The 19,534-nt window shown below is 40.8% G+C and overlaps 1 protein-coding gene across 1 annotated transcript in view; it reads left to right on the forward strand.

Moving 5' to 3' along the window:
- znf385c (zinc finger protein 385C) overlaps nucleotides 1-19,534 on the forward strand; it is a 213,671-nt gene that overhangs the window by 60,579 nt on the left and 133,558 nt on the right. The window contains exon 2 of the mRNA XM_022207387.2: nucleotides 10,481-10,804. Coding sequence (XP_022063079.1) covers nucleotides 10,483-10,804 — 322 coding nt within the window. The 5' untranslated portion in view covers nucleotides 10,481-10,482. The remainder of the gene's footprint in view (nucleotides 1-10,480; nucleotides 10,805-19,534) is intronic.

Consider the following 19,534-nt stretch of genomic DNA (forward strand, 5'->3'; position numbering starts at 1 on the left):
TCATAGTGAGTGAGAAAGTGGTTCAGCACTTTGCACGATTTCGGAGCGTTCAGCACATTAATAGCTGCTCCCTGGAGGCTGAAGGCTGGAGATGTGGAATTATATCCTGAGAACAAGCAAGAAATGGAGATATTCTGTGGTTAGAATGGGGGGGGGGGGAGTAAAGCAGCACCATGCCAGAGGACTTAAATAAACTTTCTTGATTGATTCAGGTGAATATATAAGGGAACACATCTGCAGAGAAAAGTTGTTTTGAGTAATTTTAGGCTAATTTGAAGACATTTTAGACAAGTTTTTGTAGTTTTAAACAAATTTCCAGTCTTTTTGAGCAAATTTTGTTTAGTTTTGGACAAATTTGGTCATTTCAGGCTACAGTAGAAGCTATCTAGATGGATATACATAGAGAAGCTTTTAATCTCCACTCAATTACTACAGCAGCTCCGCTCAATCTAATGTCAGATTTACTTTATTTGAATTTAATTGGCAAAACTGACTAATACTGAGTAGTTTTGTAAAAGTTTTGAACAACTCTTGGAGTAATTTAGAACTAATTTTAAGTCATTTTGAACAAGCTTCTATAGTTTTGGACGTATTTTCAGTCTTTATGAGAAGTTGTGATTTTTTATTTTATTTTTATTTTTTACAGATTTTTGTCATTTCAGGCTACAGTAAAAGCTAGCTAGTCAGCCATGCACAGAACAGCCTCTAGTCTCCACTGTTTTTGAAACATTTTTTCATTTTGGTCAAATTTTGAGTCATTTTAGTCAACTTTTGGACAGGTTTTGTTATTTCACACCACAGCAGAACCCAAGTAGTCGACTGTGCACAGAGAAACCTCTAGTCTCCGCTCTGTTACTGCAGCTGAGCGACCAAAACTGAGCCGTGTAAAATTAAAGAACTGCCAGATTTTCTGAAGCTGAAACCAACTGTTTTCGTCTACATGGGTTGTTTTCTATCTGTTTTCTAGTTGTGATTAATAATTTATAAATTCTGCAGCTCTACAGCTAAAGAAATCTTCACTTGCAATGTGTTTTTTTTCTTCCTGTTTTTCACTCTATTTGTTGCACACATGAGGAGTCTGCAAGTCAACAAGCTCAGCGTTAAAGTGAAATACATAAATGTTGTACCAGACAAACCGCTCTTGTAGCTTAGTTATAAATACAGAATCATGCAAGTTTACTTTAAATTTTCCTCACTTTACCACGCCATGTCGATGCCGCAATATATTGTGCAGCTCTAAAGCAAGCAAACAGCTGTAGGAGATGATGATGATGCTGCAGGACCGGGCTGGACTCAGTTGATCTGGACAGAGTGGACAATGTCTGACTTGAAATTCCTCTAATTGCTTGTCTTGGCCTGGTTAGCATACTGCTTTGAGATAAGAGCCACAAATAATAACTCCATCCAAGAGGGAGTTCACAATACAATTTAAAATAAAAATCACACTCCTATCCTGTCCATCTGCTTTTCAATTTAGCTGTAAATTCTTTCTCTTTTATCTCCTCTCCGTTAATAATGTGCATGCCTACCTGCACACCAACCGAGTACAGCCTCATTGATAAGATCAGTGCGACGCTGTGCAAATTTCCCCGGTGAAACTTTTTTTTTTTTTTTACCTCTCGCTAGGACACAAGCAAACACACACAGAAAACAAATGCCCTCCCTGCACACTGCTGCAAACACAGATTAGAGAAAACACATCAATTTATGTGCCACTGCTCTTTATTTACTCTGCAAAGGGGAGCTGCAGACACTCTGTCCTACCTTTTCCACTCCTGAACCAGCAGCACAACAGTTGAGGCTTCTTTTCCAATTAGCGCCACACTGATTCCTATATAATTACAATCATTAGAGAACTGAAGCCTGGACTTTTACATAATCAACACTGATGCACCGGACACAAAGACGCGGAGTTTTCAAAGACCTCGAGCTGCTCTGCAGTTGCAGTAATGACAATGCAGCCGTGATGGCAGTAATGATACTTTGATGAAGCCAATTATACGAGAGCCTTTGTTCGCTGTGCTCTCTCACTCTCTTTGCATGTTCTCTGACCTGATGTCGTAAAAGCCCTGAGCTCTGCTTGACTGTCAGGAGGATTTTGATCCTCGCCCGTACGAAACCCGTCAGGCAGGCTAACAGATCATCCTCGCCCGCAGTCATATTGCTTCCAGTCCACGCTGTCAGGGTAGCTTTATGGAGAGGAATGCTAACTATCGACACACAGTCAGAAGTCTTTGCCTTGTGGTGCTACCTGTTATTTTATGCATGCATCTCCTCTTAGGCGGAGAATGCAGGACGCTCTTCGGCTTGATTGGATTAATTTTTCTTGTCAGTCGTGTTTGTTTATATTCCTGAGGTCAGTGGAGGATGTGCTTTATTTACTTGAGTTGGCATCTGCATGTTTGCCGAGTTTCCTACTCGCTGTTTGCAGAATCTGAGAGCACCTTATGTTTGTGCTTGTAACCAAACACATGCGTCTCCTGACAGTTTGTATTGGATGTGTGGGCTAAATGACACAACTTAATTAAAACTGCGCAAGTAAAACAAATATATGCTGACGGTTTGATATCTCTATAGAATAGTTTTCAAACGGCTACAGTGCCTATAAAAAGTCAGTTTTCCTGTTTTATTGCATTTCAGCATTGAAGCATGGTCAATTTAATGGTCAAAAGAAAACTCATTCATCACAGCAGATTTCTACAAAGTAATGTCAATCATTTGAACAGTTCAAACCTAAAATAAGTGATTGCATTAGTATTCACCTCCTTCAAGTCAGTATTTATTAGAAGGACTTTTGACGGCAGGATTGTAAGTGAAATCCTCAGTTGAATTGAGGTCTGAATTCTGCCTCGGCCTCCAGAACTTTCCCCTTGTTGTCTTTAAACTATTTCTGTGGAGCTTTGGCTGCTGGGTTCAGTTCATCGTCTTGATGGAAACCAAATCTTCTCCAAGTCTCAGCTCTCTCCAGACTGCAACAGGTTGTCCTCCAGGATTTCTCTAGACTTTGCTGCATTCATTTTACCCTCTACCTTTACAAGCCTTCAGGACCTGCTGCTGAGAAACATCATGTTGCCGCAACCATGCCTCACAGTGGGAATGATGGCCACTGTTTGGTGTTATCCAAACAGAGCATCAACTTCAACTGCTATGAAGCGCCACTTTGGTTTCCTCAGACCAAAGAACCTTCTTCCAGTTGACTTCAGAGGCTCCAGAGTTCTGGTGAACTCTAGTGAAGATTTAATATGAGCTTTGCCTGGTGAAGAACAGTTATTTTATGAACTCTCTCCCATCTCAGCTGCTGAAGCTTGGAACTCCTTCAGGGGAGTCATAGGTGTGTTGGTGGCCTCCCTCGCTAGACTCTTTCTTGCTCTCTTGGTCGTTTTTCTTTCTTGGTCTCTCAGTTTTGGAGGACGTCCTGCTCTAGTCAGATTTGCTCATGTTCCATATTCCTTCCATTTCTTAATGATGGATTTAACTGGACTCAGAGATATTTGGTAACTTGGAAATGTTCTTGTATCATCTCCTAACTGATGCTTTTCAACAACTGTCTCTCAGAGTTTCTAGGAGTGTTCTTTAGTCTTCATGGTGTAGTTCTATCCATTAATACTGATCCACCAGTGACTGGACCTTCCAGATACTGGAGTCTTTATACTACAGTCATTGAGACACATTCACTGACCTCAGAGCATCTTTACTTCACTAACTGTGGAACTTATAGCATCAACTGGCTGCACTTGTGTTCAATTAAGTCAGTTTTAAGAGGATGAATACTTCTGCAATTACTTATTTTATATTTTTAATTATCTGACATTACTTTGTAGAAATCTGATTTCACTTTGACATGCAAGAGTCTCTTTTTTGATTCATGATTAGGTGTTGTAAAACAAAAAAGGGGGAATCTTCAAAAGGGGTGAATACTTCTTATATGTACTCTGTAAAACTTGGCGTTTTTCAATGAGAAGATTGTGTCAGATCTGTGCCAGACTCATCTGTATAGTCATGCTTATGCCTTTGTGATCTGCCTGAGGCCACACTGTCATGAAATGGCAAACAGAAGGTCAAAATCCACTTTTCTGGCTCGACATTGAACCTGCTTTTCACTTGCAAAATATGAGCAATGTTTGAGACTTTCTCTACATATTAAAAGCCTGTTATATTTGAGTGTTCGGACTGCTTTCTGTTGAGGTTTTGATGGAGGATGGAGGGATGTGATATTAGTTTTTAGCTTATGTTTCTGCACTTGTGTGTTCTGACAGCTTGCATTGGTTGTGGTCATGTGGCCTCCCATTACTGGCTTGCTGCTGGTGTCCCCCCTCTCATCAGGGTGATTTAGGAGCTGCTAACATGCCTGCAGTGTTTGCTCTGGTCCATCTGGAGGCCAGGAAGAAGCGACGCTTCCCCCTCCCAAGCTGGCCGTGGCCACGGTGCTGGTCTGGGCGGGTGGGTGGGCCGGTGGTTAGAGCTGGTTTAAGCTGGGGGAAAGTGCGAGAGTATTTCAGGATCAGCGTGCAGCAGACGTAAGCTCATAAATAGAGTTTTTATTGCCGGGCTGCTATGCTGAGTGAGCCCGGCTCTTGCAGCGAGATCGCAGCGGTGATTGATGGTTCCCATGTGCCCAGAAGGGAGGAGGGGGTGCAGCTGATAGCGGAAACAGCGGACATGGCAAGGCTGGCAGAGCGGGCCGCCCTCCCTCCCCCAGGGTTACCCCCTGACAATCTCTCATCCAGATAGATCTCAGTGTGTAGACACAGCTTCACCTTGAGCTGGACCAGTCTTGAAAGTCTCTGCAGGGCGTTGGGTACAAACATGTCCACAGGTGGAAGCTGTACAGAGCTTTTTGGTCATGGTGAGCCTCCATCCAGCAGCTTGTCATGTCCAGAACATTGATCGTAAAGTAACAGACACCTGGGGAAAATGTCGCATTTGGCGTTCAATTCTGTCTCTGGTTTAAAAGATCCAGCACCAGTTCTAGATTAAAGGCCAAAAAAAGTCATGAGAACATGCCAGTACAATGATCAGCCACAACATTTCAAGTGTTACGGTGGTTCTGTTTTCATTACAAATTGGGATCCAATGTTTACTCCAAATGTACCAAAAGAAGTGACAAACCATAGTTACTGGACATAACTCCAGTGCTATGTCGGAAACACAACAATGGAGGTTTGTTATGTTGGAATATATGCTGTATTTTACAATGTTGATTGCGATTTTGGAAAAGTGAAGACTGAGAGGACAGAAAAAAATGCTGCATTTTGTTGTTGTCCTTTCTGATTTTAGCTAAGTATCGAGACTTTGTGAGAAGAAACTGAATTGCTAGCCCATAGATTATCATTTGTTATCCGATTGTTCATTTGTGCATCTTTGTTCTTGAAAAAACTATCTCAGCGTGTTGAGGCTGCTTGAGGTTCTAAGGAAAGGGGTCAGAAGGAAAGGCTGAGGTATATCTAAGAAGATATGTTTACATCCCTAGATGGCTTCTTGTCTTTGAAAAAATGGAAACTAGCCTTTCTTATATAAATTCATCACAGTGTTAAACTTACAAACGATGGATACTGTCCAATTACAACAAGTCCCTGACTCTCTGTTCAGTATAAAAGCTACTACATTTGTGCTTCTCCCTTGAGAATTTACACACTTATTCTCAGAGTTCACAGCGCGTCTTTTTCAGGACTGTTCAGACAAACCTGTCTCTACAAAACCATGTTCCTCTACAATTAAACTGCATTTATGGTTTGAAATATACTTAATTTTGTTCTGAAATAACTGTATCGTCACACTTACATCAGTTTAAAGAGCCCCTATAAGCAAGTCAGAGGGGAGGATGGAGGGAGAAACCAAACCTTTATAAAGGAGACCAGGATTTGTGCCCCATCTGGGAATATTATACTCAATCGTTTGCTTTCATTTCTAACTTCCCGTTTGACCGACACAATGGTTAGGCAGATGTTTTTAAAGTTGTGGTTAATCGATGTGAATACTTACAAGACTTGTCCTCCAGGATTTGTCTAGACTTTGCTGCATTTATTTTTTTTAAACTTTTACTCTACAAGCCCTTAAGGGTCTAATGCCAAGAAACGTCTCTACATCATGATGCTGCCACCACCATGCTTCAAATCATGATGCTGCCACCACCGTGCTTCACGTCATGATGCTGTCACCACCGTGCTTCACCTCATGATGCTGCCACCACCGTGCTCCACATCATGATGCTGCCACCACCGTGCTTCACGTCATGATGCTGCCACCACCGTGCTTCACGTCATGATGCTGCCACCACCGTGCTTCACGTCATGATGCTGTCATGCTCTACAGCAGGCCCTCCAAACTTAATGTCTTGTCTGATGGCCATAAAGATACATTTTGGTGTCTCAGATCAAAGAACCTTCTTCCAGTTGACTTCAGAGTCTCCACATGTCTTCTGGTGAACTCTGGTCCAGATTTAACATGAGTTTTTTTTCCATCAGAGTCTTTCTCTTTGTCTCCATATAGCTTTGACTGGTGAAGAACAGATAACAGTCGTTGTATGAACATTCTCTCCATCTCACCTGCTGAAGCTTGGAACTCCTTCAGAGAAGTCATTGGTGTCTTGGTTTCCTCCCTCACTAGTCTCTTTCTTCTCGGTCTCTCAGTTTTAGAGGACATCCTGCTCTAGTCAGATTAACTCATGTTCCATATTCCTTCCATTTCCTAACGATGGATTTAACTGGACTCCAGGAGATATTCAGTAACTTGGAAATGATCTTGTCATCTCCTGGCTGATGCTTTTCAACTACCTTTTCTCAGAGTCTTCATGGTGTTTTATCCAGAAGTACTGATCCACCAGTGACTGGACCTTCCAGATACAGGAATCTACACAAAAGAACAAACATTTGAAAAACAACTGGTTGAAATCAGTGCACATGAACCCAAAGTCTCCTTTTTTTTTACAACATGCACATAGAACTTAAAACAGCACTTCTTTCACTTAATTGACTTTAATTAAAACACTTTAAACAACTGTGTATTTCACTTGCAGTTAAACTGAGAATATCATGTCCCTATAAAAGTTTTCCTTTAAATCTGTAACATCAGAACTCAAACACTCGAAATGCAAATTGTAAATAAAAAAATACTTCTGAACTTTGCCCTGTTTTTCTATCCTGCTGCATACATATGCAGTGAAGCTCTGAGGTTAGTGTTATTTACATCAAACTGCATGAAAACAAAAGTCACCTTTAGCATCCAAAGTTTGCTTCCCCCCCCAAAAGAGATTTTGTCAGTCTTGTCTCTATGGTAACGGTCATCCTTATGCTCCACTGATCTGCATGAGGCCAAACTGTGTGATGAAATGGCAAGCATAAGGTCAAGATCTTTTTTTTTTTTTTTTTCCGCCCAGCCTCCTGCTTTTCAACTCTTTGAAAATCCGAGAAACGTTTTGGACCTTCTGGTAGAACGGCCTCATGTCCTTTAAAGAAGTGGGACTGTGATGGAGGCTTGTAATGTGTATATCGTGTTGCGTAGGTCTTCATTGAGGGCTGTGTTTTTACAACCATGCTAATTTGGGGTGGCTCGCTGAGCTGTTTGGCAGCAGCGCGAGGAGGTTGAGGACCACAGAGGCTTTTTTTCATTCTGTGCCAGAGAGCAGCGTTTCTCAGAGCTTTTGAGAAAACATCTGATGGAGCCTCTTGAGTGTTCCCAGATTGGCAACGTGAATAGCAGCTTTCATGGAGGCTGCTCGCTCTAATGTGTTTTTGAGCATCGAGTGTGTGTGTGTGTGTGTGTGTGTGAGTGAGCAAGTTTTTTCATGCATGTAGGTATGTTTGCATCATTTGACTTTTGTGTGTGTGCGAGTGTGTGTGTGAGCGGTTTGGGTGTTTGCGTAAATAACTCAAGGCGGAGGCAAAAAGCCGGCAGCAAAAATGCACAGCTGGGTGTATTTCAGGGACTTTTTCTCTTTCCAAACGGTGATGTCTCAATCCGTCACAGAGCTACGGCAGACCTGCCTTTTTATTATTTATGGAGACAGTAGCTGCATTTGAAACAAACATCTCTTCACTCTGACTGTCCGCCCAGGGAATGACTCTTCTTCTTCTTCCTCTAGTCTGATCGCTGTTTTGTGGTTTTCCTCGTTTTGTACGATCACAGTTGTAGCTTAAAACCCTGTATCATTCTTGAGCATTTCCGTGTCCGTAATTCTGCCCTTTAAATTTGAACCTCATTGTCAGCAAACCTTGTCGGAGTCGCTCTATAAGCAGTGCAGTTGTTTTCGGTTTGCCTGTCGGATCCAGCAGCTCCTCCACTAAGGCTGCTGCAGCATTTTGGCTTGCAGGGCTGCACAGACTCATCACGAGTGAAACAGCTTGACAGAAGGGCCTCGCTGGTCCACCGAGAGCCACTCAGCAGCCCTCTGTCTCCCCCAAGTGGTGCCTGGTTGCACCCCATGACCACTGCCACCGCCTGGACTTCACAGTGCATGCGTTGGTTCTTTCTGTTTCCTTAATGTCTTTATGAATGTGTGCAAACAGAGCAGGTGTCAGTGTGTTTGGAGGGTGCTGACAAGCGTGACTTACACCGGACATGAGTGGGGTCAGATTCCTCACACTCCTCTACAAAGCTTTAGGAATCGGAGGGTTTTTTTTTTGCAGCAGCAGCTCAGGTTCTCATAGAGGGCGGCTTTGTATGCTGGGGGAGCCAGAGCAGGCCAGGCAGGGAAAATGATACCGGCATGCACAGGATCAGATGTACAGTCGCATACTGGTAGCACTGATCTTCCTCAGAAACAGAGGGAGCATCAGTCACGAGTTCTTTAAGAAAAATAATGAGCCTAGTGTGGTTTAAATGACCTTACTCATGTTCTGTAGCTTGTAGAGCTGCACACTATATTGTTTCAGCATTGACATTGTGATGTAAAGTCAAATTAACTCAAACGCATTACCATTTGTTCTACTGCATGAGATGAAAGCTCATTTTCCACGACTAATCTACAAGAGGAGACTGTTAAAAGAACATCATTTACTCTGATTTAAAGGTTCTTAGGAACACTTTTTTCATTTGTTGACATGTTCTCCAAATTTGTGCAACAGAATGAACAGGAACAGGAGAGAAATACTGAAAAGGAAGATTTGGTTAGCAACACAGCGTCGGCTGTTAGGGCTGCAATTAATCACCATTTAGGCTTCTCACAGTTAAATAAGCGTCGTCAACTGTGATATCGACATTCAAAATGCACTGCTCATAAAAAGCAGCCCTTTAGGTAAAAGGAGTTAGTTTCAACTTGGATCATTCTGACATAGAACATCTTCTTTCATTCTTTCCAAACAACTTTTTTGTCTCCCAGCTGTCTGAGCTGCTGCAGAAACTAGGTGGAGACTAGAAGCTTCTCTGTGTACACCCAACTAGCTAGCTTCTTCTGTAGTGTAAAATGAGAAAAGCTGGTCCAGATTAATCAATACTTCTCCAAAATGACTAAAGATGCCCATAATGACTTGACATTCATCCAAAAATATATTGAAATTTCCCCCCAAAATTTGTGCAAAATGACAAATCTGTCTGAAATGGTTTAAAACTTAGCCAAAATGTCATACATTGTCCTAAATGTTTTGAAACTCGTCCAACTAACTCTAAAGGTGTTGTTTACTGTTGGTCTCCCAGCTGTCTGAGCTGCTGCAGAAACTAGGTGGAGACGAGAAGCTTCTCTGTGCACACCCAACTAACTAGCTTTTTCTGTAGCCTGAAATGACAAAAACTTGTTCAAATTAATCAACGCTTCTCCAAATGACTAAAAATGTCCACAATAACCTGGAATTCAACCAAAATATCTTGAAACTTCACCAGAAATTGTTCAAAATGACAAAAAAATCTGTCTAAAATAGCTTGAATGTCTTCAAAAATGACTTGTGCATTGTCCAAATGTTTTGAAACTTGTACAAAATTATGTCCCAGTTGTCTGAGTGGTGACTAGAAGCTTACACGTGCACATCTGACTAGCTAGCTTCTACTGCAGCGTGCAAGTGAGGCATTTGAGGAACATCTATAAATTGTGAACAGCAAAATGAGTGACGGAAAGGAGAGAAAAGAATAATTTGGTTGCTCAAAGAAGCATAACGTCAGTTGTTTGGACATATTTTGTTTACAGATGTTGACCAAAAACACCTTCTCTGTTGACATCTCGCCATTGTTGCCACCACACAAGGAAACTTATGGAAATTTGTTTGACATCCAATGACTCTTGTTCAGAATCAGAAGCACAAAGCTCTGTATGATGAGTGGAAAGTTATATTTGGGTGTCTTTGTCAGCACCACACCTTTCTGCTATTTTTTGAAATACTTTTATTTTTGATGAAGACACATTCTCCCCAATCGGCTCAATCATTCGAGGATGATTAAGTCTTGTCAAATAACATATCGCGTCAGTATGCCAGTTTTTCCTAAATCATGCAGCTGGTATGTCGTTCATGCGTTTCTAATCACCATCCTCTGTCCTCTTCTTCTTCTGTCAAAGGTATGAAACGTCCGTTCAGCCCATCATCTCTGCTCAACACTGATCCGGACCGGAGAGGCGTTGGTGTCGGGGTGCAGATGGACATCGACGATTGCTGCGACGCCCAGGACGAGACTGCAGTACCAGAGGAGCAGCCAGCAGGGGGAGCTCTGCATTCTGTACTGTACAAACCCAAACGGGAGAGGAAGCAGCGGAGCTACACTCTGTGTGAGGTCTGCAACATCCAGCTCAACTCAGCCGCTCAGGCCCAGATCCACTACAACGGCAAATCCCACCAGAAGAGACTCAAGCAGATCAGCAATGGCAAGATGCCGAGCAGCACAGGTATGATGACCACTTTGTTTGTTTGCAAAACAAGATATAAGTGCAGAACATTGGATGAAGCTCTCTGCTGCTGCAGTGTCTCACACAATAGGGTCATGCAGATTAACAGAATCCCACACATTGTTCACAGCACACTGTCACCAGCCTCCCTGTGCCAATCCCCTGCACTTGTACTCAATAGAAGTTAAACAAATTGGATTCTATTTGCTGAAATGTGTTCAGACAGAGCCTCTGGCTGAGGACACACAAACACACACACATGCAAGTGCAGCAGCGCTGAGTGAAGTCAGCGAGTGAGAAGCTAATTAAGTGCTGGTGGTGTTTGATGGTTGTGTTCCTGGTAGTGAGGCGGCTGGAGTAGACTCGGACATTTTGTCATTCTGCTCTCGTTCAGGACTCTGCTGCTGCAGGGAAATTGGCCTCTCCGTTAACTTTCACACTTTGTCTGTTGCTCTTTCTTCTGCCTTGCCAAAAGGATGCACACAAAGCAATTAAAATACACAAGCAAAGCGTGCAGGCAGACAATAAGCCCACGTACGCTTGTTAAAAAACATATATAGACATTTAAAATTGTCCAGAAAGCCAGGTCAAGTGCAAACTGCCGTGTAGTTTGTGTCTATATATATATATATATATATATATATATAGTGACAGGTTGGTTTGGAGAACATGAGAAACATTGAAAGGAAGATTTTATTGCTGGACCTGAATATCCAAATATTCAGTCATTGTGGTGGTTTCCGAATATCAATTTTGAGATACGCATACTCGGAACACACATCTTTAATTGGACCTAATATCTGGAGCCCAGGAGTTGCTATTCAGACCAGCCTTAAAGATTTGGTTGCAAAAAAGGTGCTGCAGTAACTGAGTGGAGACTAGAAGCTTCTTTCAGACTAGCCAGCTTCTGCTGTGGCCAAAAATGACACAAGTGTGCCCCATGCTAATTACAAACTTGTCAAAAACTATTTTAAAATGTGTTAAATATTGCAAGGAAAAAAATCCTAAATTATCTAAAATTAATTAAACTGAGTGGAGACTAGAGGCTTCTCTGTGCACATCTGACTAGCTAGCTCTATCATAGTCTGAAAATGACAGAAACATGTCTAGAACTAGTAAAAACTTGTCCAGAACTAATCAAAATGTCCAAAATGACTTGGATTTAGAATTAGTCGATTAGTGAAATTAAGTAAATATGACAAAATAACTACTAATTTTACACTTTTTAAACCAATTTTTGTTGTCTGTTAGCTGTCTCAGTTGCAGTAACTGAGTGGAGACTAGAAGCTTCTCTGTTGCCACCTAGACAGCTTATACTGTAGCCTGCATGTGAGGCATGTAGGTAACATTAGTAAATTGCAATATTTTTTGATAAGGTGTTCTGCAAGTGAGGCATGTTGGGTACAATTTTATTTCTTCTTATTTTGCCTCTAGGAGGTGATGTGGATCTAATCTACAAGGGAACATCGTTCAGCAGTTCTTGGAGATTTTAGTAACTTGCAAAACTAACTCATACTACAGCCTGCATGTGAGATGTTTTGGGAACATCTGTAAATTGTAGCAGATGCTCAGCATGTGAGGAGTATTGCATTAGTTGGATGCTTTGTCTTTTTACTCTCGTTTCTTCATTATAATATACCAAAGCATACAGCTGTAAAAAGAACATATTTAGAAATTCAGAATATTCCAGGGAGCCAATTGAAGCACAAATTGACATGTAGTTTGCACAGTAGGTGGCGACAGATCAGTCTGTGTTGAAAGACTGAGGTGTCGCAGTTGCTCATTTTCTTCTTGATGGGACGGAACGTGGTGATTGTGTTTGAGCTTAGCAGGTTTCTGCTCAGGAATTCTGAATAAAGTGATCACACTGTTTACGTCTGCCCTCCAGAAACACACTCTACAGTCTGGAGACTGCAGCGGGTAATTTGTTTGGATGTCTTGCTGATGTTTGTGCATTTTCTTGCATTTCTAAAGAGCTTTGGCAGCGTTTCAACCACCACCATTTGAACCGAACGTTTTGTAACATCAGATTATTACATTTCTCAGAGGAGATGGAATAACCTCCGCCGGTGGTGGATCAAGATCGGATAAATATTTCTAAGGCAGCACTGGGATGAGGCTCAAGAAGGTTGAGACCTGCTCAATAGTTCAATAGTTCAGAGCAGAGGTTTTTCTCTATATTTATTTTTGAATGTGAGCCTTTGTAGCATCAGAAGCATTCTTAAAAAGAGCAATAATATTCTAATAAACATGAATATTTAGCAATATTTTAGGCTGATTTCTGTAGGAAAAGCTGCTTGAAAGATCTGCAATGCTGGAACAGTTGCATCATGTTGCACAATTGAATGACACTATGTTGTTAACTGATTGAAGTTCAAGCAGTTTCTGGACAATTTTTGTTCCTGTCACATTTTTCTTCACTTTTCACAGCGGTATATACCCCTGCACTTCTATGGAAATAGAAAAAGCAATGACTAGAAGGAGAGAGAACTCAGAAATGTCTTCTGTGAAGCATGACACTATTACACAACAAATCAGAAAAATGTTTAATATCTTGGATTATTCACTTTACAAAAATGGAAAGAACCTTAAATCAGCTTGTACAACATTGAAGTTAATGGTACCAATGATGAAATGTAGTACATCTGACATCAAAACATCTCATTTCACACTCATATTTGCCTCTTAACTGTTTGAGCTGCTGAGCTGAATGGACACTAAAGGCTTCTCTGTGTACAGCCTACTAGCTTGTGCTATAGCCTGAATGACAAATATTTACTCAAGACTAATCTAAATTTCTAAATCCAGAATAACTGAAAATGTGTCCAAAATTGCAAACATGTGGCCAAACCGACTTACAATTAGTTTAAAATGGCTCAAAATATCTTAATTTTGACAAGTCAGATCAAGTAAATCTGATATTATAAAGCCTTTTTCACTCTTTTCAAACTAATTTTTTTGTCTCACCGCTGACTGAGTGGAGACTAGAGGCTTCCCTGTGTACAGCCGACTAGCTAGCCTTTACTGTAGCTTGAATTGACAAAAATGTTTCCAAAGTGACTCAAAATTAGTTTCAAAATGAGAAAAAGCTGCCCAGAATGTCTCCAAATTTGTTCAGTTTCACCAGTCAAGTTAAGCTTTCTGAGTAATTAAGTGGAGACTAGAGGCTTATCTGGGTACACCGACTGACTCGTGTTTGCTTTAGTCTGCAGTATTTTACTTTGTTTAATTTTGGTTGTCAAGATCAGATTGCAAATCAAATCGCAATATCTGTCTGAAAAATTGCAATTAGATACAAGCGCTTGATATTTTTGCAGTTGTGTTTAGATACAGCATGGAACAAATTTCATAAATGCTACAGCACAACTTTGTCGCGCACACGTGTCGTGCAGCCTAAACTCCCAGTTTAGCTGCCGGTGATGCAGACTGCATAAATAAAAGTTTGTGTGTTGTATGTGTCCGTGTGTAGTGTGTGTGTGTGTGCGCAGCGTCATGCCGAGCTGTTGTGTTGTTGCAGATTCTCTCTGACATGCAGTCACAATCGCACAGCCTTATCTCTGCTCACCTTCTGCTGACTCCCCGAGGCAGCCAGCCCTGCCGTGTCCTCAGCTCCACCACCGAATCCTCTGCATCCGCCTCAGTTATATTTTTAGAAAACAGTCTGCAACTTGTGCTGTGCAGATAGAAATTCATGCTTCGGTGCATCTGTGTTTGTCAGCCCACATATGTACAGTACTATGGATGTTTGTAGGTTCGTAGCCTCCATGTATACAGAATCAAGAGTGCTGTTTCCTCCCTCTCTGCTTCACCGATCCGACAGCTCTTCCTCTTTGTGGCGTAAATGCCGGACGAGTGGATCAAACAGTCATGCAGGAAGATGATTAAGAGACTGTTGTCATGGAGAGAAATGCGTAGAGGAGCTTCGGATGGAGAGAAGAAGCCCAGATGTTGGGTGACAATGTGAGTTCAGGTGCTAATTTATGCGCTTTAATGCTCATTTTTGTCTTTCAGTGTTTCGTAACGACATTAAAATATTCATAGTGAGCACCAGCCTGCTTGTTTTCAGGCTCAAGCAAATTGTATTTCCTGAAGAGGGAATTAAACCAACTTAAAAATGGTTCAACAAGAGGTCAGTTTTATGAACTTTGTATTTTTTGTAGGTTGTTGTGGTTATTTCAGAAATTCTCCATAGTACAGGAGTCGCTTTTACATTCATCCATTTCACTTTATTGGAACATTATCAGTTTCGAGTCATATCTGCGTTTCGGGTTCATTTTCAGTGTTTACAGAGAATTTAATACATTCGCAAACTTTGAACGCATTAGCGAATAAAACAAAAAATAAATAAAAAATCCCATTTGTTTCGGTTCAGTAGTTTTCATGGAAATGTGAAAAGTATACAAGTAGTAAGAAATTATTCCCATCTATAACAGAAACATACACTACCAGTCAAACGTTTGGAGCAGCAATCAAAGCAAAAGGTGGCTATTTTGATTTGAAATCTAAAACATGTTTTGACTTATTTCACACTTTGTTCACTACATAATTCCATATGTGTTTATTCATAGTAGTGTATATTATTAATAGAATTTTACTCTCAAAGAATGACAAATATCTGTAAAATAAATGGTTGTTTTTTATTTCAATGCAGTAAAAATAGCGTAATTTTAAATACAAATATTGTTAAAGAACAAATTTGTAAAAATTCTATTTGACATTTACATTTTTTTTCCTGATTTTAAAGATTGCCATGTAAATCAGCCCTTGTAATTTTACAGCCAAATGTAACATGGAAAATAACATTTAAAAAATATTTTGCATTTTTCAGCCCTGATTATAGTTTTTCTTCTTTCTTTCTCTTTTTTCATATAATGAAAAATGTCTGTAGAACAACACTTTTAAATACAGTAAAACTGTATAATTTATTCATTGTTAAAGAACAAATTTGTAAAAATATGTGGACGTTGTTCAGTTTGGGCCTGATTTTAATAGTTATGGAAATTCATCTTTTTTTTTTTCCTGAGAATTTTTTGAGATGTCTGTAATGTAACAAAATCTGACAATTCAGTTTAATAAATATATAAAGTAAAAGGTCGGTCAACAATTCTTCTTTAGGATAAGGGCAAATATCTATACAATAATTACATTTTTGCTGATTTATATATAGAAAAACAAAGACTAACTTGCCATTAAATGTTGCAAAAAGAACAAACTACAATTTGTACAAAAAAATACAGAAATTTGATGTGGACGTTGTTTACAGCTTTGGAATGATTGTAAGGATTTAAATAAATTAAAAAGAGGAGATAAGACTTGTGTGATATTACTAGATATCAGCTGTAATTTCCCAAAACATGGATTTATTTAAAAAAAAACAGTTAAAACATTAAAACTTTCTTTTTTTTTCTACAATGTAAGAAGCCCAAATTTCAATATCACTAATGACCATGACTGAATATGATATTTATTTGACATTTACACTTGTTTTTACTTTCAGCATTTAAGTGTTTGCATGAAATCTGTGGACTTCCTGCTTCCTCGGACCTCAGCTGACCCACCGAATCCTTGGAGGGAGACGAGCTTTAATCCCCTATAATTAGCTTTTATTAATTTTGGCCGAAGATGAGCACCAGTCAATTAAAACACACTCTGCACTCTCGCATGTACTCGTGCACGGCTGCTATAAATCACTCTCCTTCTCAGAGCAGATGATCAAATGATGATGGAAGGCCGTGGAGGGCGATTGGGGTGGGTGGACGGACGACAGCTCGGCCCGATATGACCCAGCGTCGCCCGGGGAGCCATAAATCTAACAACACACTGTTTGTTTGCGTTCTCTGCTGTGTGAATCTTGCTTATCTTTGGCATAAATGTGGATGCGACAGACAGCGCACGCCAGAGAATTTGCATTTTGTTTCCTTTCCTCTCCTTGCTCCCCCCATATCTTGCTCTCCTCTGAGATTTGTGCGCATTTTCTGTCCGTGTTAAGTTTCTTAGCCTCCTCTTCGTCGTTGGTTTCTGTCGGTCTCCATCTCTCTGGCTCTGTTTTAATAAAGCGTGAGGAATTGGATTAAAGGCAAGGATTTTCTGCATGAATGCGTTTGCACATCTGCATTTTATTTTCGTGCTGCCTTGCAATTCCCACCCCCCAGCAGAGTGAAATAACTTCGCTCTCTCCAAGCCTCTGGACATACATGGCCATCCTTCATTGGCGTGTTTGCTGTTAACGGGCTGACCTCGTGTCCGTTCGGATCCTCGTAAGTGCTTGATGTCGCTGCTGGTCGATTTCTGCGTCTAATTCCAGGCAACAGTTGCCTCCAGAGTCTGACAGATAACTGGATTTTTGAAGCCGGTGCCAATTTTTAGCGAGTAAAAAATCTAATATGTACCCTGCTTGATGTATCGTTTCAGTGCTGGAGTTGAGATGTGAAGCAAAGCAACTCAAACACATCAGGCTATATTTGTTCAGTTTCTGTGATTAAATCTAAGATAGAGGTTTGTCAGATTTTCACCTTTAAGGGTTTTTGGAAAAAGTTTATTGGCAAGACATGAGTCTGTTGATATGCAGCTTCCAAATGACCTGACTTAAATTTTGTTCTGAATTTTTTTTTAAAAAAATGTCCACAACAACTCAGAATTTGTTGATTTTTAACAGTTAAAGCTCGTGTCCCGAGTTTCCGTTCGTTTTCAATTTATGTATCATTTTTTAACAAAGCTTAAATGTGTTAGTCTAGTTTGATACTATAATATAATGTTAGTATGACGCGATAGGAAAATTTATTTATGAGCTCCGCCTTCCTCTCATAGACCCCCATGTTATTCCAAAAAGCGCAGGTCGCTGCCGACCAATCAAGTTCGAGCTTCCGCTTGTCATGCTGTCAATCGACGGTTACGCGCACAGCAAGCAAGCCCATGCAGAGGTGGGCGAGCTACGCACTACGCAACCCACGCACATTTGTTTTGCTTGTGGAGGAGAGAGCATCAGGGATCAGCAACTTCCAGAAAAGTTACCAATCCCACGGCTTGTCAGGCCAAGAGACTGCAGGACGTTTTTTGGCTCGGGGTGCTCGCGTCGCTCCCCGACCACGGCCTCCATAGCCCGCCTGACGGCTTCGTTTAGATGCCCGACCTCTGGAGGAAGATGTTGGGGCGTCTGGGACATACTCTTCGTCAGAGGAGTCATGCAATTCTGAACTCTAGATAGAAATAAATAAACAATGTAACACATATACACGCGTAAATGCACTAAGTTTGATAAACAACGTCATCGAGAGGGATACACGAGTGTAATCACAAGCGTGCACAAATAAAGGGGCGTCACTAGGTAGCTCGCGAAATCAGAGGGAGGGTGGGACCAACAGTGTTTTGGGAGACGCTGCGATTCAAACTCCGGACATGAGCTTTAAAGTCAAGTTAAGGAAGCTAACATTAGAATGCCTTTGTTTTCTTTATCTGAGCTCCTGCAGTGACTGACTGGACACTAGAGGCTTTTCAATGTATAACTATCTAACTAGCTTCTACTGTAGCTTGAAATGACAAAACATGTCTGAAACTGATCAATTTTTGAATGAAAATGCAATTGCAATTCAACTCAAATTACATAAAATTAGCATTAAAATGCCTTTTCAAAGTAGTCCATGGTCCCACAGCTGTCTGAGCTGCTGCACTACAGTAACTGAGTGGAAACTAGAAGCTCGTGTCTACCGTAGCCTGAAATGACAAAATCTGCCCAAAACTAATCAAAACGTATCCAAAATTGCTTAGAATTTGTCCAAAATGACTAAAAAATTGTTAATTTTTAGAATTAAAATCAAATTTAGTTAATCTCACTGTTTTCTTTGGTCTCTCTGCAGTAACTGAATGGAGACCAGAGGCTTCTTGGCTAGCTTCTACTGTAACCTGAAATGACAAAAATTACTCAAAACTTGTCCAAAATTAACTTAAAATGAATCTAAAGTTACTCAGAACTTATCTGAAATGACAAAGATGTCTGAAATAGCTCAAATTATTTGAGATGTTGTCTAATTGTGTTCTCAAAGTCAGCTTCAGTCAATCAAGCATTAAACCAATTGATTTCATTCTTTCAAAAAGCCTCTCAGATGCCTCAGCTGCTGCAGTAACTGAATGGAGAATGGTAGCTTTTCTGTGCACAGTCGTATAGTTAGCTAGCTTCTACTGTAGCCTGGATGTGGTGTGATTAAGGAATGTCTGTCAATCGCATTTCCTGTTGAAATGCTAATGACGGGTTTTGGGTGCAATTCTATTTATATTTGGCCTCTTGAAGATGCAAAAGAGGAGAGGCAAAGAGTAGTTTTCTCAGAGTATTAACTCTAACCAGAAGAAGCCTTTAAATAAAGGGGAGTTTCTTGTCACTATCTTAAAAGCAAAAAATGGCAAAAAAAATATAACAGGATGGGAAATTGCATTGACCTATTTTATATCTGCCTGATACGCTCTCACATAATTGAATTTTAGTAGCTAAAAATACTCCCTGTCCTGCACTCTCTTTTCCTGCTATGGATAATGTGTACATGCTGTGGAGTCCTGCACTTTGTCCCATTTCTTCACCTCCGATCCGGCCTCCTCCTGCCCTCTCTTCTCCACTTTGCCCCGGGGGGCAGTTCTCGGCGGCTCCAGACTCCGGGAAAAGGTCGGCGGATTCACCGAGCCGACTCTCGAGGCCCAGTGGAGCAAGAAACATGAGGTGTGGCGCGCATAAGGCCACATCTT

This window comes from Acanthochromis polyacanthus, chromosome 21 (assembly GCF_021347895.1).
Source record: "Acanthochromis polyacanthus isolate Apoly-LR-REF ecotype Palm Island chromosome 21, KAUST_Apoly_ChrSc, whole genome shotgun sequence".
Lineage (NCBI taxonomy): Eukaryota > Metazoa > Chordata > Actinopteri > Pomacentridae > Acanthochromis > Acanthochromis polyacanthus.